The 26,429-nt window shown below is 42.5% G+C and overlaps 1 protein-coding gene across 1 annotated transcript in view; it reads right to left on the minus strand.

The window, feature by feature from the left end:
• The window catches only part of LOC126272398 (ubiquitin-conjugating enzyme E2 R2), an 89,196-nt gene that overhangs the window by 21,048 nt on the left and 41,719 nt on the right, over window positions 1-26,429 (minus strand). Inside the window, exon 2 of the mRNA XM_049975221.1 lies at window positions 530-616. Coding sequence (XP_049831178.1) covers window positions 530-616 — 87 coding nt within the window. The remainder of the gene's footprint in view (window positions 1-529; window positions 617-26,429) is intronic.

Genomic DNA, 26,429 nt, shown 5'->3' on the forward strand with positions numbered 1-26,429 from the left:
AATCAATGCTGTACTATGAAAGTGAACCATTTGTCTTTAGAAATTTAGGAAAAAACTGAATGCCTGGGAAGCTAAGTTACAGCGTTTCCTAGAAAAAGGAAGGGTCATAGTTAAATTCTCAGTAAGACACGCAGATTTAATTTGTGAGAAAGTTTACTATACTTCCTCCTTTATTTAGTTATTCTGTGATCAATAGATTGGCACGTACTGATAAGGTGTGTGTGCTTAAGGGGGAGGAGGTATTTTATGCAGAAATGTATCACCTCGAAGAATTTTTTCTTAAAATTTATTATATGCACATGTACTGTCATTAAATTTGCACATCAGTTGAAAATTAGTGGTGGCTTAAAATAAATTGAATATTTCAAATCCACCTGTGGTTACCTTCTATCTTGCAGTATCTCCTTATACGTATCCCCTACTTTTCATTTGTTCTCTTAGCAGTGTTTTCCAAAATACCAACAATCTTAGAAAATATTTACACTCTGTAGCTTTATTGATAATACAGAATACTAGATCATTTCCTCACCTCATACACATTCGGATGCCATACTTTTGTAAGAAAACGAATGCTGGGTGGTGAATATGGATAGTCAGGTGGAAACTTCATGTGTGCCTGCAACAGAGGAAAATTTTACATCAAACAATGGAGTAAAATGACCCATAGCTGTACATATTTTACTACAGTTATCTTTACAAAGAGCAAATATGTATCGCTCTTCAGTGACTCAACTTTTCTTTCAAATCTCATATATTATAAAGTTATCAGAAACACGAAATCCTCAGAGAACCTGCTTTGGTCATAGACCTTTTATTTGATACTAAGACCTTCAGAAAATACAAATATCTTTCCGTCAAAACAGCTAACTTCTCAGTCTTACAAATTAGTCTAAATTCTTACACTTATGTAGCTTTGTATTGTAGAAAAGTTCTGCTTGAAAATCCTCCTAATGGTAGTGATAATGAGCAAAATGACAAATTTGAAGAATAGTTTTCTATTTTGAAAGAGGATCATATGTCTCACTAGTTGCTGGCATTTGACACTGTCCTACACTGCTGTCTAATGAAAAAGATACGAGCTTACAGAGTATCGGAGCAGACCTGTGAATGGATTCAAGACTTTCTTGCTGACAGAACTCAACAAGTCCCTCTTAATGGAACTAAATCGACAGATGTAAACGTAATATCCGGATTACCATAGGGAAGTGCGATAGTTCATTGCTGTTCACAATATACGTAAATGATCTAGTAGAAAGCGTTGGATGCTCTTTAAGGCTATTCACTGATGATGCAGTTGATTATAACAAAGTAGCGATGCCAGAAGATAGAAGAATTTGCACAACGACCTGCACAGAACTGATAAATGGTGCAGACTATGGCAGTTGACCCTGAACGTAAATAAACATAACCTATTTCGCATTCATAGGAACAGAAATCCACTACTCGACAGCTACACTATTGATGACAAACAGCTGGAGACAACGTCTGGCATAAAATATTCAGGCTTAACTATCCAGAGAGACCTTAATGGAATGACTATATAAAACAGACAGTGGGGAAAAGCAGACATAAGACTCAGATTCATTAGAAGAATCTTAAGTAAATGTAACTCATCCACGAAAGAAGTGATTTATGAGGTGCTTGTTTGCCCGATTCTTGAGTACTGTTCGTCTATCTGGGATTCCTATCAGGTAGGGCTGATAGAGGAGATAGAGAATATTCAATGAAGAGCAGCGCGTTTCATCACGGGATCATTTAGCTGGCGAGAGAGTATTACAGAGATGCTAAACAAACTCCACTGGCAGACGTTACAAGAGAGATGACATGCATCACTGAGAGTTATTACTGAAATTTTGGGACAGTACTTTTCAGGAGGAGTCAGACAACATATTACTGCCCCCCCCCCCCCCCAAACGTCTCGCATATTGACCACGAGGAGAAAATTCAAGAAATTAGAGCCAATAAAGAGGCTTAACAAGTATCCTTCTTCCCAAGCACTATTCGCCAGTGGAACAGGGTTGGAGGGATCAGATAGTGGTACTGAGAGTACCCTCTGCCACACACCATTACATGGCTTGCAGAGTACGATGGAAATGTATATGTTGTCCATTATAGTAATACATCATTTACAATGCTTTCCATAAACAAGGTTCAGAAAAAACATACACAAGCAAAAGTTGACTGTGCAGTTCCAACAGCAATGCTGCACAAGTCTACAACAGATGATTCACGTGCATCATGAATATATAGATAACTATGTTTAAGAGTAGGCCAACGAGTATTGGAGATGGTAAGAGACAGCTGACATGCAATTTGATTGAAAGGTCCAAAATGAAGGCAGGTCAACTCTCCAGAATGATGGCATGTTACTTCTAGTGTTCACCTTACTCTTGTTTACTGACAGTAAGAACAATTAGTAACCTCATGCTCTTTAATCCAAAGGTTCAGCTGACAACACATTAAGGCTGCAAAGTGCACTGAAGACCTTTATATGCCATTATGGGCACTAATGATTACAATCGCAATCTCATCACAGCTGACCCTTGGAGCAACTACAAGATGAGTGATGTCATGAAGTACTGCACATAAAGACTCAATGCAACTGATGTGAACACAAGCACGACAGCCACAAGTTTACTGCTCGATGCTTATCCCAAGAGGGAGAGTTTGCAGTGGTCTTGTCATCTTCATGGACAAATTTAGTTAGCTAGCAAAGTGATAACAGATGTATCTGATTTGATGTAAATCTGAGACCTGTTATGCTACATTGTACACCTATAAAATTGAGTCAGTCAGGTGAAGCCGAATGGGTATGTTTGGAGAGAAGGATTTATACAGAACTACGAGATACCTAATAATTATAAGGACACGCAAATCTACTTGTATCTGTATGTGATATGGTACAACTGCATGCACTTATAAATGAACTGACATCCTTGATGCTTACAATCTTTAACTGTTATCAGTACATGATTATTAGATAATATATGACAATTATCAACCACGTAGGGGCTTTTTTCAACGACAAAAATCTCCAACAGCACACAATTCAGCACTTTTGAGTGGCCAGCTACCTCACAATCAGAATACCATGAGCATACCTGAGACACTACAGAGCATTTGTGGGTGCTCCACAGTCCTCCTTCCTGGACTCTAGAAGTATTGAGAATAGTTTTGCAAGAAGAATAACATGTTTAGATGCAGTCTACAGATGCCACCAAAAAGCATTAACCCACTACAGCATATGTTGCATTGCTGTTCTGCGGACACTTGATTAACTCTCTTAAAATGGCGTGCTTCTTTCCTTCCCATTTGCGTTTTCTCACTTCCTTGTTCTCTACATCATGAAGTTACACGGAAACGACGCGACCACAAGGTTAGTCCTTGATCCATTCTTCCATCTTTCCTTCCTAGTTTCCTTATTAAGGACCGCGCGCACTTCAAAAGCTGGTCACGGCCACAAGTATCACGACGGGGAGAACTTAGTTTGCCTCATTTGGAAGCAAATAGTCCAATGAGACTTGTGGTACCACTACACCTATCGAACTATTGAACAACAACAGTTTACGTCTGTCACTTGCCGCTACAGTGTTGCCACATCGGCTACCGGCTACCGCTTATAGATGACACGACCACAGCGGGCCACTTCACGAAGGTTGTTAGGGCTCTAATACGTAACGCGGAGCAATGTTGGAAGTGGGCGCCGCAAGGTATGTTGTAAATGCGAGATGCTCTGCCGACAGCTGGTTTAAGTGACCAGCGATTAAACTGCAGCAGACGACGTGTGTTGTAGCTCTGAATTCAAACTCGTGTCTTAAGCTAACCACAACCTCCTTATATGCAATGTACCCGAGAAGGCGGCGGTCAATAATGTGCGGCATAAGTAAAATCACGATCGCTTTGTTCACAGCGATTAATGCTAACCTCTACGAGAAAATTCAAGACAGAAAATAATTAGTTTCAGCGCTAAAAGCAAACTTAATTTCACGCTATCATTGGTTACCTGAAACTATATATACGAACTGACGCGTTAGCAACCGATGGGCAATTCTCGTTGGCACTTGGTTGCAAATTATAGGCGACACTGGCAGATTCGAAACAGAAAAATAATAGAAAGAAAAATAAGAGCAAAAGGAAAGCCAACGCAACGATGAAATTGACGCAGAAAACTATCAGAAAAAATTATATTTAAGCCAATTAACAGAATAACAATGAACACTTTTGATTATACTTAGAAATTAAAAAAGTTGCGCTACACTTAACGTGACTCGAGCCTCGAACCTCCTTCAAGTGAGGTTTAAATGCTAACCATTCATTACATTATGCCACAACATTGGGTTCAGTAGTTATAAATGTAACTGTGGTCATCCAGTCACTGTACGATGAACTGATTGTAACCTTCAAAAATTCGGCTTCACGCAATGTCGTGGGAAGCTTTTCAATCCAGTGTAAGCAGATCTGTGTGATTACTGTTAACAGCAATGTGACGCTGAATCGCGTCTTGTGAGGAAATGCCCGGTAATGTGTGTGTGTGTGTGTGTGTGTGTGTGTGTGTGTGTGTGTGTGTGTGATGAAATACGAAATGAAAGGGCCAGACCCAGCATCCAGGATACGAACAAATCAAGAAAGAAAGCCGGACAAGGCAGTGGAAGTGACCTGAACGATTGTTGTGGCAGTCTGGCTACGGCGAACGGTTCGAGCATGACTGAGCGCTCTTGACTGTAGGCACCCAGTTCCAGCGTCAGCTATGAGGTAATTTTAATAGAACTGTAGTACCTTCATTTGCTTACACGCAGCTAACTGCCCACGTCGAACGGCCCAATTGGACCGTTGTGATTGTGAGACACCGCCAGAGTAACTTGCACGCAGATAATTTTACCTGTGCGATTTCATAGAAATTTGAAAAGCTCATCAGCAACCAAAGCCTAAGCGCATCTACCTTGGACAGCGTAAGTTCCCGTTTATCGGATCGGACGATTAGCGGAATCGTTTAGAACAAAATTAAGAAAGGAAAATGAATAATGGATTTTTTCCTGTTTCCTATCATCAGTAGGCCTATTACTCGCTAGGGAATATTTGCCACAGGCAACGTAACTGAACCCAGTCTCCATGGTCCAACCCGCGTCAACGTCAAATACCATGTTGCAGCTTCTCCACCGAGTAACCTGCCGCTATTGATGAAAAAAAAAAATGTTGAAAACTGGAGAATAATGCGTGAAATGCAACGCACGTGAACCGTTTCAAAAATTTTACTGGTTACCGTGCAACGACATTAGGAAGAAAAAAGCATATGCCTTCTGTTCCCAAAACTGCTCGTAAACATAATAGCAACAGCACTCTGTAATCATACTCTAACTGCTAGGACTACACAAGTTTTGGTATGCAACCGTAGCTTCTTTTCGTTTGCTTTAATTTTTGTGTCTAACAATTCCATACAACTGAAGCGAGTTGTCTCTAAAGGATTGTACTTGTAAAGAGTATTTACACACTAACTTCTGCACGTTGGCTTCCTCAAAATTTCGTAGACAATAGAGAGGGGGGGGGGGGGGGGGGGTCCTATTTTCACACTCCTCTCACATCAAAAAATTCCCACAAGACTACTCTCACTCGTTGTTTCGGAATCATTTCGTTTCCCTCTTCGTTTATTTTCAAGATTTTGCTCTGCGTATTACAAAGTTTTCAATCTGTTTTTCGCATTTCGTTGAGTCTTCCCCTCCGCTATTGCATTTGGTGCAATATTTACAAAAAAAATCTACGTAGATGTTTGCCTGCCTGGTTCTAGCTGCTACAGAAATTAACGTGAAAATTAAGAAGCTATTTCTCCCTTGAAATACTCGCCCGAGTATAGCAGGGTTGTATCGTCAAAGATGGCCCATATTTCGGCGGACAAACGTCATTAGCATGAATTTTGGCTATTCTACCCGGCCAGACTCGATTGAACTTTTCACGGATGTGAATTTTTCGCAAGTTTCGTTGTTAAAGTTGCTCATCTACTCTACGTTAGCTGGGTGGGAAGCGGAGAAGAGAGATGTAAAACACGTTGGCGACGACGGAAGAGGGGGAGAGGGAGTGAGTGAGTGATCGTAGCGCCTGACCACCGCAATGCGCTTTGCCACGGTTCTCAGAATGGGGCTAGTAGATTAAGCCTTGCTTACGTAATCAATTATCAGTATACTGGCCCGCTTAAGCCACCAGCAAGTGAATCGTGACCGTACTTCTCGTCATATCCTCTGGTCAATACTATTTTAATGTTAATCTCGTTCCAAAATAATTATAAATTCACAGTTCCTTATTTGCGTAAGCTTTACTTAGTTACATGCGCTAGTGTAAAAAATCTTATCTAAGGCTGAATTAGCTTGCTGTGTGAAAAAAGACTAACAAAGAAACTATTTGGCTTTCACTGCTTATGCATTTCTTGTTATGATACGCTTTCTTAAGGTGTAATTCCTATTGTATCACGAAATTTTCATTTAAGAACTCCCCATCGGTTTCAATTAGAAAGATAAACTATGTTTACATCTAAAATTCATTTTGATTACCGGTATCGACGGCACTCGCACGCAATTGACTGTAAAATCCTTTTGATAGAAGACAAATTTATACTTAGATGAATTAACAAAATGTAGTAGCTATTGCTAGTTTCTACTGTCATGACCTATTGTGCCGAGTGAACTAGTACTATATCGCGTGGAAGAAAGTAGTGGTACATCCAGTGGACACTATGTGTCAACAATATCTAGTGTAGAATTAAGATATTTTATGGTGATACAAATGAAACTAACTTACGACTTCATATTAGTCTTTGCAGATGGAAGAGTTCGAGACGACCAAGAGTGACTGATGAAGGTGCTGAACGCCATTAGAGTCTTTCATACGTAGCCCCAAAGAATCAGTTCCGGAAGGCTAGTCGTGAATTAGCAGTTCCAGTAACGTCTGTATGGAGACTTAATGATTCGCTTACGACGTCGTATGCATTTGCTACAAGCTCTAAAGCGGACTAAGTTTTACGTGCCGACTTTGCAAACGAAATGCTGCATGCCGCTGAAGATTTTTCTGGATCGTGTCGTCTTCAGAGATGAATCGACATGTAACATAAATGGAAAGCTGAAAAAACAATGTGCGCATCTGGTGTCAGCAAATCCCCACGAGATGGTACAACTTCAAAGACTCCCTAAATAGGATGACCTTAGTGATATATTCCGGCGGAAAGTTTAGGTGTCTTTTTCGATAAAGCAACTGTAACTTATCTTTATGCGCCAGAACTATGGCTCTTCTTCAACTGGAAGAAGCTGAACCACAGCACTATTTGGCAGAAAGATGGTGCGCTGCCTCACGGCAAAACTCAATACGCGATGGGTTAAACGACGTTGCATCCGACCGGTGGATTGGCTGCAAGGAGTCTGATGACAGCTTGTTTCGCATGGCCTCCATGTTCAGTCAATCAGACGCCATGCGATTTTTTACCTTTAGTGGTTCATACAGGATGATAGGGATGTGCCTCCGCAACCAGCAGACCTACCCGAGTTAAGAACAGAACTGAAGCAACTGTTACAACAGCTCCGGCAGACATAGTGATCAAGATCTGGGAAGAACTCGCCTATCGACTGTTTGTGCTGCGTGGCGAGTGATACTCATAATGAACACTTAAGTAAAACTGAGTTGTTCTTTCAATTAATGTATTATTTATAATTGTAAGTTAAACATAACATATATTACAAAGCCCAAAAACATATTTATTTTGAAACACCCGGTACTGCATCTGGAAACTATCCGTCCACGAATTTGAGAAGTTAATTTGAAGTGTACTAGAACAGACCTAATAACTGAAATAGCAACAAATTTGAACTTGGACACCATTAAAACTTACGATAAAAAATTGAAATGTGCATTCATCAATATCAGTACTTCACTCAGCATTGCAATTTATTGTGAACACAGAACTATAGACCGTACATGTACATGAAAGGAACGCTACTCCTGCCAGCCATTTCTGTCTGCATTAAGGTAGTCAGTCCGCCATAATATATATATATATATATATATATATATATATATATATATATATATATATATATATATATATATATATATCCCTTTCTGTCTTCCCTTATTCAACTTCCTTTAGTTTTCTCGACGTACCTCTCGACACAAAACCGTGGCGGATTTGTTGGGGATAAACGTACAGCCAGGCTGTGAATAGATGTCTTTACCTGGCTGCCATGTTAACTACAGACGGTCAGAAGGCAAGCCTATCCATTTGGGTAAGTATCCTACGCTGAACATAGATTGTAATTTTCTAGCAATCCTTCCTGTTTACGAGAACGTTTTGGTGTTACTTTGTTCTCTCACATTTAGTTGACAAATTTGGAAACTGCTACGTATGAAAACATAACCCTTCTATTAAAATTTATTTTTCTGTGCATTCCCTTCCGACAACTTACAGTTCTACTCACCGTATAGTCCCTTTCAGAATTCCTGAGTTTTCTCCGAAATTTCCAGTAAATTCCATTTTCCTGGGAATTTACGAGTTTTTTCAGCCAAGTCGCCAGCATGATAAAAGCTGAGCGTTGCTCCAGCGAATCTCTCAAGCAGGCAACCAGCAGCAGAGGATACGGAGGTAGCAGCACTGCGGCCCGTGGTGACCCGGGTGCACTGCCCGCGCCGTCCACGTGTTATCGACCGGAGTGCGGAGCGAAGCGGTCCCCGAGCTGCTTTCGGCAGCCTCACGTTCAAATCTGACAGACGGGCAGTCCCCCTCCCAGTGACAAACGCTCAGAAATAAACGCGCAAACAAAAACTACCAATAACAAGGATTCTTAAGGTCTTGTCGATCGTTACGGTACAAGTTGCCTTGCTACCGTTTCCTCGGATAACCTTGCCCGTCTCTTCTGAGGCTTCTTGAGTGACGCGCGAAGACTACGTAGTTGCAACAGCAGCGATACTTTTCGGATCAGCGTCAGCCTCTCTATTTCTCCCCATAATTTTAGATGAAGGTGGGCCTGTTCTTTCTCATGACTTTCCACTCTCGCTGTAACTCATTTAAATTGTTGTTTGAGTCTATGGTTCACCAATCCGATGACAGCATATTTCTTGTACATCGATCGCAGACGAAACGATGATCTGGAGGAATTTCGAGGTCTTCGTGGAAAAGTTTTTGCTTCTTTTATCCAACCAAGGTCCGTTGTGCCGCGGAATCCGGAAAATCTCGCCACCAAAGTCTCGCATTGGCGCATTTCTTTTAGTTGATGTGAAATGTGTGTCTCCCCCCCCCCCCCCTTTTCTCACATTTGGCAATGACTTAATATGAAAAACGCCGAGCTGCACAGTGGTTCAGAGTCCGATTAAAAAGGTTTGTTCCTCTGTAACTGGTAGTATACGCTAGTTGAAAGGTCAGAGGGAGACAAGGGCATATCGTCTTCAAATGCACATTCAGTGTGACTACAGTTTTACTTAAAACCTATCACAAGTCTGTTTCATGCGTGCTGTCAAATCGCGAACGCATCTGAAACTAAAGTTTATTACCTTGCAGTCTATTACAGAAATACAGATGATTATACCGAAATCTCTGCTATGTATGCAAGCGTAGTTGTACATCACGGACCATTTCATTTTTAACATATATTGCTTTGCTACCTGCCATGACGAACCTGAAAGGTAAGAAGACTAGTTTTAAAACTAAAAACTAAAATCATCCCGCACAACTCTCGTTCCATAGACGAACTTCTATTTAAAATATGGTAGCCTGTAAGAAAAAAAGTGTAGTTGCATGAATAAGTTTAAAAATGTGTTCATCAATTGCAACACTTATCATGTAGACAAACCTTGTAAACTGACTCGTTCCACATCATTTCGATAGAAGTATCGTTCGCATGATCCATGGAACGTACGAGGTACGTTCAAAAAATTCCGGAACTCTGCCCACAAAATTATTCTTCGCATACGTTTTATTTATTGTGCATGCTCTCCTTCGAACTACTCTCCTCCACAATTGATACACCGTTCCCAATGTCGTTTCCACTCCTGGAAGCAGTCTTGGTACGCCTCTTGCTGGATCGCATAAAGAGCCGTCTGTGAATTTTCTTTTATCTCGTCTATCCTTTCATATCTTCGAACTTTCAATGGTGTTTTCAACTTTTGAAATAAAAAATGTCCGCAGGGTTCAGGTTTTGAAGAGTACGGAGGATGAGGCAGCACAGCGATTTCGTTTTTTATGCAATAGTCACGCACCACCAAGGATGAATGTGCTGGTGTGTTATCTTGAAGCAAGAGCCATGAACTATCTCGCCAGATTTCAGGCCGTTTCCATTTCACATTTTCTAGCAGGTGTCGCAACACGTTCCGATAGTACCATGGATTAACAGGTTATCCCTGTGGTGCGAATTCGTGATGAAGTAATCCTTCAAAGTCAAAACTATCAACATGGCTTTGACGTCGTTGGACGAACTTTGCGGCAACACGATGCATTCCAAGATACACTAAATGATCTCAAGTATCCGGACACCCCCAAAAAATTACGTTTTTCATATCAGGTGCATATGCGCTGCCACCTACTGACAGGTACTCCCATACCAGCGACCTCTGTAGTCATTAGACATCGTGAGAGAGCAGAAAGGGGGGGGGGGGGGGGGCTCCGAAGAACTCTTGGACTTCGAACGTGGTCATGTGATTCGGTGTCACTTGTGTTATACGTCTGTACGTGACATTTCCACACAAACACCTCTAGATCCACTGTAGTGAAGTGGAAACGTGAAGGGACACGTACAGCATAAAAGCGTAAGGCCGACCTCGTCTGTTGACTGACAGAGACTGCCGACAGTTGAAGAGGGTCATAATGTGTAATATGCAGACATCTATAAACGCCATCACACAGGATTCCAAACTGCATCAGGATCTACTGCAAGTACTGAGACAGTTAGGCCGGAGGTGCGAAAACGTTGATTTCATGGTCGAGCGGCTGCTCGTAAGCCACACATCACGCAGTAATTGGCAAAGGACGCCTCGCTTGGTGTAAGGAGCGTAAACATTGAACGATTGAACAGTGGGAAAACGTTGTGTGGAGAGACGAATCACGGTACACAATGTGGCGATCCGACGGCAGGGTCTGGGTATACTGAATGGCTACTGAACGTTATCTGCCAACTTGTTAAGTTGTTGTTGTGTCAACAGTGAAATTCAGAGGCGGTGGTGTCGTCGTGTGGTTGTGTTTTTCATGGAACGGGTTTGCACCCCTTGTTTTGCGTGGCACTATCACAGCACCGACCTACGTTGATGGTTTAAGCACCTTCTTGCTTCCCACTGTTGAAGAGCAACACGATCGAGCACCTGTTCATAATGCACTGTCTGTGGCGGAGTGGTTACACGACAGTAACATCCCTGTAATGGACTGGCCTGCACAGAGTCCTGACCTAAATCCTATAGAACACCTTTGGGATGTTTTGGAACGCCTCAACTACCGACACTGATACCTCTCCTCAGTGCAGCACTCCGTGAAGAAACCTTCCAGCACATGATTGAACGTATGCCTGCGAGAGTGGAAGCTGTTATAAATGTTAGGGGTGGGCCAACACCATACTGAATTTCAGCATTACCTATAGAGGGCGCCACGAACTTTTAAGTCATTTTCAGCCAGGTGTCCGGATACTTTTGATCACATAGTGCACTGTGCCACAGTATCATGACATAATCCAACTGAAATGTTACATTTTTCTGCAATCTCTGACAGTCAGTCTTCGATTGGCACGCATAATTTCGTTGACATTCCTAACACAAGCGTCGTCGGCAGACGTCTAAGGGCGTCCTGAATGAGGGTCACCTTTAACTTCCGGACGGCCGTTTTTAAACCGTGTGAACCATACGTAACGAGTACGGCTTCAGCACTCATCACCGTATGCTTCCTGCATTGTTTGCTGTGTCTGTAGCAGTTTTCACGATTTTCTTGCGTTTCACGCAAAATTTAATGCAGACGCGTTGCTCCTTTAACTAATAATCTCGATATTCGCAAGCTGTGTGTCGCAACGTTCTGCTCAATACAGCATTAAACAATAACAGACCTAGAATAGAACTTTCCGTAGTTACACATTAGACACAGGCGTTTGCAAAGATGCCAATCGCATCTGGCTCCAACATATCATTAGTGCGAAATTACAAATGTTCCGGATTTCTTTCTTTAACAGATCTCGTATAATAAATGCGGATATACTACACACACAGGATAATTCAGCCTGATATCGGTTGGAAGTCGCTCATGGTGAAAGTAACAACCAAAGAAAGTAAACTGAATTTTCAGAATAAATGTTTTCTTGAGACGACTTTAACCTCGACAAGAAAGAAGGCACCAGTTTGTTCTGCGGTGAGGTATCACATGTATGTTCGCACCGGTAGCACAGTCATATGGGCGAGAAGCCTTGTTGGGTTCAACTAAGGATTGTGCAAACAAAACATTGTGGAGGACCCCACATTTCGCCAGCAGCCCCGGACCGAAGTGCAAGAAAGTTCCCATAACAGAGTGCGCGCCAGCAGTGTACCACATCCCTTTCTGTGTGGCACGCTTGCTTTCTCTCCCGAAATTACGTCGTTGGTCTGACAGCAATAGGTGTCAACTGCAATGAGGCTATGAATACAGGAAGGGACTTGTTGGCTGATAAAATATTCTATTCCGACCAATCATTCGGGACACAAAATTGTCCCGGTTTTTAATCCAGAAGCAAAATGCGTGCAATCATATTTCTCGTTTAATTAACTATGTGTGTAAAGCAAGTTTCCTAGAAGTAGAACGTTATAGAAACATATTTTCACAGTATATAGGCCTACCGAATTTGGTTTGCTGGTCATGCACCCTAGAGTGAGAGGTGTTGAAAAGAAAAACAGGTATTACCCACTCCCGCATCTAACTTGACCACCTTCCACTTTACAGCCCTCAAGACAAGTAAAAACCAAACCGAAGAAGCTATAAATCAGCTTCACTTAAAACATTTCTCCTAACGGCACTTCAGCTATCTGAAAGTTTAATTTTGTGACGAAAGTGAAAGCTGTGGCGTGTGTTCGCAGTGCTCATTGGATACTGTTTGGCATGTATGGACGCTTGTCCTAGAGGGCTACTATCAAACGAAACTTTAAAGTTTAGTATGAAATGTACAATTTGTATTTGATTACTGATTAGCAATATTAGGCCTACATAATTTTTACGGTTTACAGTTAAATTGTACCTAAGTACCTAGTGAGTGAAACAACATTGCAGAAAATGCATCCAAGGAATTAAAATAAAGAAGTATGTATAAGTCTTTTTTAGTTCTGAAGGAAATAATTTTATTCATGTGTAATGTAGGTATATTTCCCTTTCCGACCGACAAAGACACGTTCTTGCTACGGTGTTTTTGAGTGCTGCATCGATGTAGAACTATTGGCGCTTTCAAAATATGACGGTAACTGACAAAGGTAGGAGTGAATGTAGTAATGAAGTTAGGTATAAACACAAGTGTCCCGGTTTTTTCTCTTTGATATCTTGTCAGCCTAACCCTAAATATCTCGTGCGGTACCGGTTCTTCATGCCGTGCACAGATCGATAAGGCGATATTAAACATGTGACGCAGCTTCAAGGTTCGTGGTTACGACAGCAGATAAGACCACCACGATATCTGTATAACCCTACAAACTGGAGAGAGAACTGCGCGAAGTGAAGTGCGGCTAAAAACTGTGCCTTCAAACCGCATCGGTCTTCGCCCGTTTGCAAGCAGAGGACGGAGTTGAGCAGACTCAGAATTATATTTACAGACGTATCGCGCGCTGCAGCAAGCAATCTATCCCTGTGTTTGTAGGTACGGCATGAGCGCCCACGGCTGTTGAGAGAAAGCTAGAGCGCATCCGCCACTTTCCTCTGCTCCTCTGCTTCGCTGCTCACTGGGCCGTAAGCCTCTCTCTCGTTTCACACTACGGTCATCGCGAAACTCAAGTCACGTATTCTACCAAAGAGCACGCTCTGCAATGACAAACACGACACACGTACTGCCCAAACCATCAGTTCCTGGGCAAAGGCAGCGCATCCCGCGACGACTTAACTGCTATGCAAACAACAATAATAAGCTAGATTAAACACACACAAATTTTATATATCTATATATATTTTCTCCGTAGATTAAAACTGAAGAAACTGCAAAAACGTGGAAATTTAAGGAGATGGGACCTGAATAAGTTGAAAGAACCAGAGGTTGTACAGAGTTTCATGGAGAGCATAAGGGAAAAATTGACAGGAATGGAGGAAAGAAATACAGTAGAAGAAGAATGGGTAGCTTTGAGGGATGAAGTAGTGAAGGCAGCAGAGGATCAAGTAGGTAAAAAGACGAGGGCTAGTAGAAATCCTTGGGTAACAGAAGAAATATTGAATTTAATTGATGAAAGGAGAAAATATAAAAATGCAGTAAATGAAGCAGGCAAAAAGGAATAAAGTAGTCTCAAATACGAAATCGACAGGAAGTGCAAAATGGCTAAGCAGGGATGGCTAGAGGACAAATGTAAGGATAGGCTTATCTTACTAGGGGTAAGATAGATAATGCCTACAGGAAAATTAAAGAGACCTTTGGAGAAAGGAGAACCACTTGCATGAATATCCACAGCTTTGATGGAAACCCAGTTCTAAGGAAAGAAGGGAAAGCAGAAAGGTGGAAGGAATACATTGAGGGTCTATACAAGGGCGATGTACTTCAGGACAATATTATGGAAATGGAAGAGGATGAAGACGAAATGGGAGATAAGATACTGCGTGAAGACTTTGACCGGGCACTGAAAGACCTGAGTCGAAACAAGGCCCCCGGAGTAGACAACATTCCATTCGAACTACTGACGGCCTTGGGAGAGCCAGTCCTGACAAAACTCTACCATCTGGTGAGCAAGGTGTATGAGACAGGCGAAATACCCTCAGACTTCAAGAAGAATATAATAATTCCAATCCCAAAGAAAGCAGGTGTTGACAGATGTGAAAATTACCGAACTATCAGCTTAATGTGTCACAGCTGGAAAATACTAACGCGAATTCTTTACAGACGAATGGAAAAACTAGTAGAATCCGACCTTGGGGAAGATCAGTTTGGATTCCGTAGAAATGTTGGAACACGTGAGGCAATACTGACCCTACGACTTATCTTAGAAGCTAGATTAAGGAAGGGCAAACCTACGTTTCTAGCATTTGTAGACTTAGAGAAAGCTATTGACAATGTTGACTGGAATGCTCTCTTTCAAATTCTGAAGGTGGCAGGGGTAAAATAGAGGGAGCGAAAGGCTATTTAAATTTGTACAGAAACCAGATAGCAGTTATAAGAGTCGAGGGGCATGAAAGGGAAGAAGTGGTTGGGAAGGGAGTGAGACAGGGTTGTAGCCTCTCCCCGATGTTATTCAATCTGTGTATTGAGCAAGCAGTGAAGGAAACAAAAGAAAAGTTCGGAGTAGGTATTAAAATCCATGGAGAAGAAATAAAAACTTTGAGGTTCGCCGATGACATCATAATTCTGTCAGAGACAGCAAAGGACTTGGAAGAGCAGTTGAAAGGAATGGACAGTGTCTTGAAATGAGGGTATAAGATGAACATCAAAAAGCTAAACTAGGATAATGGAATATAGTCGAATTAAGTCGGGTGATGTTGAGAGGAATTAAATTAGGAAGTGAGACACTTAAAGTAGTAAAGGAATTTTGCTATTTGGGGAGCAAAATAACTGATGATGGTCGAAGTAGAGAGGATATAAAATGTAGACTGGCAATGGCAAGGAAAGCGTTTCTGAAGAAGAGAAATTTGTTAACATCGAATATAGATTTAAGTGTCAGGAAGTCGTTTCTGAAAGTATTTGTTTGGAGTGTAGCCATGTATGGAAGTGAAACATGGACGATAAATAGTTTGGACAAGAAGAGAATAGAAGCTTTCGAAATGTGGTGCTACAGAAGAATGCTGAAGATTAGATGGGTAGATCACATAACTAATGAGGCAGTATTGAATAGGATTGGGGAAAAGAGAAGTTTGTGGCACAACTTGACCAGAAGAAGGAATCGGTTGGTAGGACATGTTCTGAGGCATCAAGGTATCACCAATTTAGTATTGGAGGGCAGCGTGGAGGGTAAAAATCGTAGTGGGAGACCAAGAGATGACTACACTACGCAGATTCAGAAGGATGTAGGTTGCAGTAGGTACTGGGAGATGAAGAAGCTTGCACAGGATAGAGTAGCATGGAGAGCTGCATCAAACCAGTCTCAGGACTGAAGACCACAACAACATCAACATATTTTCTCCACTGTTAGCATATTTTGGCTATGCTGCCTTTGTCTGTGGTACTTTTATATGAGGACAGGCCACCGGTGTATGTAAAGTTAAATCTGTGAAGCAGGCCCGTGATCGACTGCTGGCCTGACCGTAGTGCACCCTTTCTTCGCTGCCGCACTAAGAACGGGTGGCGGGCTCATCGCCGCGACCGCCTTTTGCCCCTGGGAAAGATCTCTGGTACTCGTCTGATAGCAGGAAAAGTGGACCTGAGGGCATACTACAGAGACCATAACGAGGAAAAGTCCGGCCCCTTTCCAAAGTTGACCCTGGGATGTCAACTGACGGAGTCTAGTGCTCCACCGCTAGAACACCACGGCCACACCAGCATGCGGCAGGCAAATAAACGTACAAGAAGTAGTCAAGTGGAAAATGGTAGAAATGTGAGTCAACTGTAGTCAGTGTTTTCGTTTCACTGCTTTTACATTGTTTCCATACCGATTTTACGCAAGACTACTTGTCGTAAGTTTTATGTTCGTCCGTCAGATGCTGACGGTTGGACAGCTTTATGACCTGTCATCGTGCACGGCAAGTACCACTTGACCATTGCGTGTTGACGAACTTTGTAAATAGCGGTAAACAAACAGTAATTACAGTCGAGGAAATACATGTATTGGAAATATTGTAGGATTGTGGCACCTGCTCGAAGACAAATTTACCATTAGCTTTTTACATCATGAAGTGCCATCTTTGTGAGAACAAGTGATTAGACAAAAACAAGTACTGTACAATAGGGATAAATCTATTGAGGTCGCGTGTTTTAAACACACTGACCATGTATTCACTACCACCACCCTGCAGCCTAAAAACTGGAAAATTTAACTACTATTCTTGACAGCCGAGTGTTCACATTAGAAACAAAGCAATATAATTTTTGTATTTGTGAAGATCTCGCATATATCCACGTGAAGTGCTACTGTACGACTTGTCAAACTCTAACCGAATTAACAGGGGTCAAGGCAGCAGGCTTATGTCAAGTTATCCCACACATTCCGCAGCGAAGAATGTTGAATGTTACTATTCGTGAAGTGGCCCCTATGAAAGTAAGTCCTTGAGCAGCACGGCATCATAATTTTATATCACACAAAAGTTTCTAAGAGAGTCGTGTTTTGTTCTGAGGCGGCGCGGGTTAGTGTTTGGTGGCGATCGACGAGTTTTCGCCTAGAGATAACGTGATACGCGAAGCAACGTTGGCGAAATAACCTGAATTGTTGAGGCTCAAGTGTATACGAATGAAATATGCCGATCTTCAGTTCCAGGGTATAAGGGTGGCATTGTGCTAACAGGTGTGTCAGATTCCAGTTCCAAAATCTGGAGGTTCGATTCCAGTTTGGCAAGAGGTGCTATTTTTCTGCAGTGGCTTTCATCACACTTGAACATGCGTAAAATTCAAATTACACTTTCACAACCTCCAATATTTAACTCTACGTCTTCATATAAGTGACAGGATAATCCAGTTATATGGCTGCAGGGAGGAACTAAACATCAAATTCAATAGGACCATGTCTAGTTAAGTGCTATGGTGCTGAACAAAACTTTCAGATTCATGACTTCTTTATTTTTTGATCAGACCATTTGCGATTCTTTCCTTTTCATGGATGACAATGTTTCTCCACACATCTCAAATGGTAGGTGGTATGCTACAAGATGAGGTGGTCATTCGAATGCCGCCGACAGCGCTATCGCCAAACTTTAATCGCATGTAACACTCACTGTAGTTAGCCCAATAAGTCTAGTGACTGCTGATAAATGGACTTGAATCTCATGGCATCCTTGACAGACAGTAAAGACATGAATGCTTCGCCTGTTTGAGATACTCAATTACTGGAGAAAGAACTACAAAGCCATTTATCTCACTCTTTTTGAAACAAAATACGCTTGTTTAACAAATGACTGAATATTTTACATGTGGTGACAGATCGTCAGATTCCCTAACTGTTTTAACCAACTGTTCCCAATCTTAAACAGTAAACAACTCATGTTTCCCTATGCCTGATGAGATTACTTCATACCTTCTTGGTACGCACAGACTGTCCATTTAACACCACATACATGTGGAACGAATGTCTACACTACGTCCATACTCTGCACAGCAATGTGAAGTGTATGCCTGAGGGTACTTTCCACTGCACGACGTATAACAGTTACATTGCACTCCATTCGCGTACGGAGAGCTGTTACAAATCCTGCCTGAACGCTTCTGAGCGCGCTATAATTAATCCGAATCTTTTCTCAGCGGTTCCTGGAGAAGCAATACATGTGTGGTTTTAGAATACGCCTGGTGTCCTCAATTGAGAGTGGTCCTTGACACTTTGTAAATAGGTTTTCGCGATACAGATTGCGTTTATCTTTAAACATATATAAGTTCATGTTTTTCAGCATCGGCATGACACTCTCCCAAGTGTCAAACAATCCTGTGAGCATTCGTGTTACTTTACTGTGTGTTCGGTACGCCATGTTAGTCCTATTTGGTATTGGGCCCCATACACTAAAGCACTATTCCAGGACGTGTTGCACGAGTGTTTTTGAAGCAATCTCCTTTGTAGACTACTTTTTCCCCAGTGCCGTGACACTGAGACAGAGTCTTGCAATGTGCTTGTCGCAATAACTGCAACTAAGGGACAAGAGAGAGACTTATTGATTTGTTTATTTGAGTCAAACAGAAACATGTTAAGTACTATAAAAAGCAAATGAAAAAACGAATTATCTAGCGTCGCTACTGTTGACCAAAATCTTGCGACTTCAATTGCGCCTGTGCTTCTCCGCAATCAAATGGCTCTAAGCACTATGAGACTTAACATCTGAGGTCATCAGTCACCTAGACTTAGAACCACTTAAACCTAACTAATCTAAGGGCATCACCCACATCCATGCTGAGGCAGGATTCGAACCTGCGATCGCAGCAGCGGCGCGGTTCCAGACTGAAGTGCCCAGAACCGCTCGGCCACATCGTCTCCGCCGTCGCAACTGATGCTATCCACAGGGAACAGCCATTTAAGAAGATTACTTCTGAATCGATCAACTCAAAAATGAAAATGGCTGAGTGACCACACGAAATAATTTTGTTCGCGCCCATTAGGAGGGTTACGAAGGCACAGGCCACGTAGAGTTATTCTCAACTCGAGAAATCTAGAATTAGTTCCTTGCTGTAAACACTATTGGTTGCAAGACTGATGCAGCTTGAGGAAGCTGCTTCCACAACCGCAACCTTTGGGCTGTTCGAAAGTACCCTTTGTGATGGACGGTTTTCCTGATTAGCCCGATTAGCTATTTCACAACAAGTATCTGTTGGAGCTATAGATGTCACCTGGCAACGTTTTACAAGTGGCTTAGGTTTCAGACAACCTGTAATAAGCCAATGTGTCTAGTTTAGCACCTTGTTAGCTATGTTTTCGTGGGTGAATTTGTACCACGGTATGCACAGAGACACTGCAGCATTGTTAACATTTTGGAAGTGTGGTGGTTCTCAGGCTTGTGGTCTAGAGCTCTTCGTATTACTGACGATCTAGCGAAGGATAACAGACTGAATAAGCAAATGCAGAAACTTCTGGGTAATGGGATTGGAGAGCGAAGGGTATATGATAGATGGCAAGCAGTGGCTATGACAATAAATCGAAAGGCGGTCTTTTCAGGCAGTAGAAAGTTTACCAAAACGATGCATAGCTGTGATCATCTGCAGAATGTTGGAGTTGGTGGAAGTATTGAAGGTTCAAGCGGTGGGTTCATTTATGGCGCCAGAAACTCCCCGCAGACAAAGCATCAAACCTCCCACTTACGAGATCATAACCCATGTTAGGCTGGTCCTTGTCATCGTCTAACTTGTGAACGGGGACACGCACAGTACCGTAAACTAAGGGGCAATCTGGGCAGAGAATCTAACTTCCTGTACAAGACAGCGCAGAGCAGTGGCGGGCGACCTAGAGAGTCAGAGCGCAGAGCTCGCCTTGAATCGACCGGACAGCGAGCGAGTGGGCGGCCTTGGCTGGCCGAGGCTGGCTGGCTGGCATTGACGCCGACAGAGCCCAGCGAGGCTTCTCAGCTCAGCTCACAGCTCCCGGCTCCTTCCTAGCGTGGAAAACTTTCCCGTTAAGAGCGCTGCCTGCCTGCCTGCCTGCCTCCGGGCTTCCCAATCCTGCTATCGCCGAGAGCAGCTTTACGACGCAAGAAGCGAGGCGTGAGGAGCGCTTTCGCCACACCGTAACTGGTGAAACTGCCAACATCAATGTGTGTCGTCGTACTTCCTCAGTAAACCGGCAACGAACGTCGCTAAAATTATCAAATCAATAAAACAAGTGTTTTGCATAATAGGTTTAATTAACGGTCATCTCGTTTCGATCTGCATGTATCTTCCTCTTTCCGTTTAACGTGTGTGTGTGTGTGTGTGTGTGTGTGTGTGTGTGTGTGTGTGTGTGTGTGTGGTGTTAAATGTATGTCCACTGTAGTGTTGAATGTAGCCATTAAATACTACAAACAAGCTATATGTGTTTACCAGACTAAGCTCGAATGAGTCTTCATCCAAGTAACTAAGTCTACGAATGAACGATTTTTGTTATTTTTTGTTCGACTGACTAGCCGGGCTACATCAAGGCGTTAAAGGCCAGATAACTAATGTTTTACGAGGAAGAGTGACTTTTCAGGGGCTAGGGAAAAAAAATACCTCATACTTTTGCTTCACAACACAGTAATTTCAATGTCACACCTAAAGAAAATTAGAACAGGCAGGAAACGATGGGAAAAGGATGTAGAAAAAAAAAGAGATGGAACAGGAGAAGAAAGGCTTTGCGCTAACGAGAGACTGAACTTGCGGGTGATCTGTAACTCCTAACTGCTAGACTATATTTTAAGGAATGAAGGTGTTTTCATTTTTATATGGGGGAGAGAGCAATTTGTAACTTATGGTTTTACAAACCGCATTAAACCATAATAAAGAGCATGTAACACGGAACTCGGCGTAATCAGCTGTGCTCTGAGGCTGTAATAGAGTGACAAGTGAACTAGTGTTTCGTGGGTGCTGCAATGAGGTTTTGGGAATACTGAGATCTAAAATGCTTAACAAGAGCTGCGATAAACCATTAAAAGGAGCTGTAGAGAAATAGAGTAGTAAATTGTGTTACGTTAAGTTTGTCCTCGCCTGTCATCCTGTGCGCTGGCCTCCCTCCTTATGAATGGTTAACTCACACAGGTTATTAAGAGCAGTGTAGAGAACACGTAATCCTAACAACGGTGCCGTTTCATATTTTCATCATTGTGATATGTACGAAGCGCAGGTTTTGTCCCAAGAACTGACGGATTGGCAACGACGTTATTTTGGCGCCGAATTAACCCAGCGTGTACACCCAGCGATGGAGCGATGGATTGCACACAGGCTAAGTTCGTAGTGAAACCTTTTTGTTAGGGGTCTCCTGTGAAGCCGCAACGATCCGTCGCTGCTTTAATACAGTGCGTCATGAATGTGTCCGTAGCCGCAATAAGATATTGTTGTAGCTTACCAACTTTCGGGAAATTACTTGCACTCAAAGAAAAAAACCATAAGGATATAAAATCGATACAGTGATGAACACACAAATGATCCAGTATTCACTGAACCTTTTAAAATATTTGAACTTTATTCTGACAAAACCGTTGGGGAGAGCAACATAGCAATGTGTGGAACACTCCAACCCATTACATTATATTAGTGTTATCATAATGTACAATGCAAACCCAAGATTCTCGTAGTAAGGAAGATGATTTTCACTTATTGCGTACTTTGAAGAGAAAAGAAATGTTCGTGAATTGTCGAAATCAAATCCGAGCTCCTGCAAAAGTCACTTTCCGGTACGATGCAACATACGTTGGGGTCCATGTATTTTTGCAGAGGATGGTATAGATGTAAATTCCTGTCATACACGGAAGATGTTACAGAACTTCCTTATTGCTTAACTGAACCGCCGTATAATATCTCGCCGGGGAAAGTGGTTTCAGTAAGATGGCGCTACATAACGTACTTTCCCGAACGCCCATGGTTGTAGTTTCCTAATTGGAGGACGTGTGTCTACCTTGGGGATACCTGAAATAACAGGTGCACATCAACATAAATCTGAACAGTACCTCGCTAGAGACAGTTATTCGCCCAGCGGAATGGTGCAAGCGGCGATGCGCAGTTAACTTGTGAGGCTAACGGAGTCGCAGAATTTGTGCGCCACAATGAATAATTAGTGTTAAAACTGAGGTTGCTTGAAATATTGAAACTGAATTATACTTCTACTTTTTCATCATCGCTTACCTAACAGAGGAGCGCGACTGAGCATTGCATTTCATTTCATCAGCTGACGCGTCTCTCTCTCTTTCTCCCAGTATCTCTTCATCTTCTCGCTGAAGTTTCTCTCCCGATCTTCTCACCTGGTCCTGTTGCAACCAGTTCTCGGTTTGTCAGCAAACTGATGTCTACCTACGTTCATAACAGAGAGCTATCTCACACTGTGCTACAGTTTATATCAAGATCTGTTACAGTATCAAACATCCAACTGTTGTTAACTTTCACTGAGATAACAAGAATGAAAATTCTTTTGATCAGCGTTTCATGGTTCATTTCGAGAATGTCACCGTTAAATATTAATCTTCTTCCTCATAGTGTCATTTTTTTCTGTGTGCTTATTTAACTCCTGACATATCCAAATTCGATGTACTTACACAACGCTAAAAATTTTCCTTATTTCCTTTCTTGCATTTTCTGTCTTGCACAAGTGATCTGACTAATTTTGAAGGCTTCCGTTATATATAAAGGCTGAGGTTTAATTACTGTTTTATGTATTAGTCTGCGTTACGTGATGTGGAAGATGTTGCATTTCTTCAAGGTTTTGTTCTTAACAATTCCGCTCTGTGTAATATCAGACAATTAATGCTCATGGTTTTATGATAGGCATATCAATTTAGGTTTCAGAGATATTTTGCCTAATTGAGTTAGGACAGGCTGTTCGTCAGGGTACCGAAGAGTTTAATGAATGAAGGTTTGGAGTACAGCTTTTTTCCTATTGCCAGAAAGAACTTCTAGGTCATCTAAGACAGCCACACACTACAAACGAATTTTGAGGTAGTACGTCGATGACGTGGCTCGGTAGTATGAGACTGGAGCTCTATCACCAGTCAGTTCTCAAATTTTTTATCCGTCACTAAGCAAGTGTTTCACCAATTATGAAAAATGAAGGGTTGCATCGATGGAGGTTCGAAGTCCAAGTGAAACTGTAGATCATCTTTTATATGTTTAATGAACTCCGTTCACGGTCCTAGGAAGAAAAGGGCATACCACCACCACAGAGGACCACCGTGCCTAGTAAATCACTCTGGCGTTCATATCAACGTTCGTGTTGTTGACAGCTTTAGCTTTTCTTAGTTAACTTTATATCTTCCCTCTCCCAGTTATGATTATTTTTTCACAAAAACATTTGAAAGGGGTAGTCCGCGCCCTTGGCAGTCCTGTTTCAATTAAAATAAAGTCATTTCGCCTACGCATTTTTGACATGTTTGTCTGAGCACTTTCAACCTAATTTTAACACTTTGAACGGTGTATGTGCGCCCGTCTGTCTATTAATTCGCATGTCTCTTTGAAGTCTACAACGGTGATGGTAGTAAGTATGCCTTTGAGGATTTGTTAAAGAATCTACAGGGTGTTTCAAAAATGACCGGTATATTTGAAACGGCAATACAAACTAAACGAGCAGCGATAGAAATACACCGTTTGTTGCAATATGCTTGGGACAACAGTACATTTTCGGGCGGACAAACTTTCGAAATTACAGTAGTTACAATTGTCAACAACAGATGGCGCTGCGGTATGGGAAATTCTATAGTACGATATTTTCCACATATCCACCATGCGTAGCAATAATATGGCGTAGTCTCTGAATGAAATTACCCGAAACTTTTGACAACGAGTCTGGCGGAATGGCTTCACATGCAGATGAGATGTACTGCTTCAGCTGTTGAATTGTTTCTGGCGGTACACCTGGTCTTTCAAGTGTCCCCACATAAAGAAGTCACAGGGGTTCATGTCTGGCGAATAGGGAGGCCAATCCACGCCGCCTCCTGTATGTTTCGGATAGCCCAAAGCAATCACACGATCATCGAAATATTCATTCAGGAAATTAAAGACGTCGGCCGTGCGATGTGGCCGGGCACCATCTTGCATAAACCACGAGGTGTTCGCAGTGTCGTCTAAGGCAGTTTGTACCGCCACAAATTCACGAAGAATGTCCCGATAGCGTGATGCAGTAATCGTTTCGGATCTGAAAAATGGGCCAATGATTCCTTTGGAAGAAATGGCGGCCCAGACCAGTACTTTTTGAGGATGCAGGAACGATGGGACTGCAACATGGGGCTTTTCGGATCCCCATATGCGCCAGTTCTGTTTATTGACGAAGCCGTCCAGGTAAAAATAAGCTTCGTCAGTAAACCAAATGCTGCCCACATGCATATCGCCGTCATCAATCCTGTGCAATATATCGTTAGCGAATGTGTCTCGTGCAGCAATGGTAGCGGCGCTGAGGGGTTGCCGCGTTTGAATTTTGTATGGATAGAGGTGTAAACCCTGGCGCATGAGACGATACGTGGACGTTGGCGTCATTTGGACTGCAGCTGCAACACGGCGAACGGAAACCCGAGGCCGCTGTTGGATCACCTGCTGCACTAGCTGCGCGTTGCCCTCTGTCCTTGCAGTAAGCGGTCGCCCTACCTTTCCAGCACATTCATCCGTCACATTCCCAGTCCGTTGAAATTTTTCAAACAGATCCTTTATTGTATCGCTTTTCGGTCCTTTGGTTACATTAAACCTCCGTTGAAAACTTCGTCTTGTTGCAACAATACTGTGTTCTAGGCGGTGGAATTCCAACACCAGAAAAATCCTCTGTACTAAGGAATAAACCATGTTGTCCACAGCACACGCTTACAGCAGAAAGACGACGTACAGAATGGCGCACCCACAGACTGCGTTGTCTTCTATATCTTTCACATCATTTGCAGCGCCATCTGTTGTTGAAAATTGTAACTACTGTAATTTCGAAAGTTTGTCCGCCTGAAAATTTACTGTTGTCCCAAGCATATTGCAACAAACGGTGTATTTCTATCGCTGCTCGTTTAGTTTTTATTGCCGTTTCAAATACACCGGTCGTTTTTGAAACACCCTGTATATTTCTAGAGGTGAATTACAGTGATGTTGAATGGCAGACGATTCCCAAAACAAGAATCAAAAAGGGACGTTAGTTACACTACTGGCCATTAAAATTACTACACCAAGAAGAAATTCAGATGATAAACGGGTATTCATTGGACAAATATTATACTAGAACTGACGTGTGATTACATTTTCACGCAAATTGGGTGCACAGGTCCTGAGAAATCAGTACCCGGAACAAGCAACTCTAGCCGTAATAACGGCCTTGATACGCCTGATCATTGAGTCAAGCAGAGCTTGGATGGCGTGTATAGGTGCAGCTGCCCATGCAGCTTCAACACGATACCACAGTTCATCAAGAGTAGTGACTGTCGTATTGTGACGAGCTAGTTGCTCGGCCACCATTGACCAGACGTTTTCAATCGGTGAGAGATCTGGAGAATTTGCTGACCACGGCAGCAGTCGAACATTTTCTGTGTCCAGAAAGGACCCTACAGGACCTGCAACTTGCGGTCGCGCATTATCCTGCTGAAATGTAGGGTTTCGCGTGGATCGACTGAAGGGTGGAGCCACGGATCGTAACACATCTGAAATGTAACGTCCACTGTTCAAAGTGCCGTCAGTGCGAACAAGAGGTGACCGGGACGTGTAACCAATGGCACCCCATTCCATCACGCCGGGTGATAAGCCAGTATGGCGACGACGAATACACGCTTCCAATGTGTGTTCATCGCCATATCGCCAAACACGGATGCGACCATCATGATGCTGTAAACAGAACCTGGATTCATGAAAAAAAAATGACGTTTTGCCATTCGTGCACCCAGGTTCGTCGTTGAGTACACCATCATAGGCGCTCCTGTCTGTGATGCAGCGTCAAGGGTAACCGCAGCCATGGTCTCCGAGCTGTTAGTCCGTGCTGCTGCAAACATCGTCGAACTGTTCGTGCAGATGGTTGTTGTCTTGCAAACGTCCCCATCTGTT

Source organism: Schistocerca gregaria, chromosome 5, assembly GCF_023897955.1.
Source record: "Schistocerca gregaria isolate iqSchGreg1 chromosome 5, iqSchGreg1.2, whole genome shotgun sequence".
Taxonomy (NCBI): Eukaryota; Metazoa; Arthropoda; class Insecta; order Orthoptera; family Acrididae; genus Schistocerca; species Schistocerca gregaria.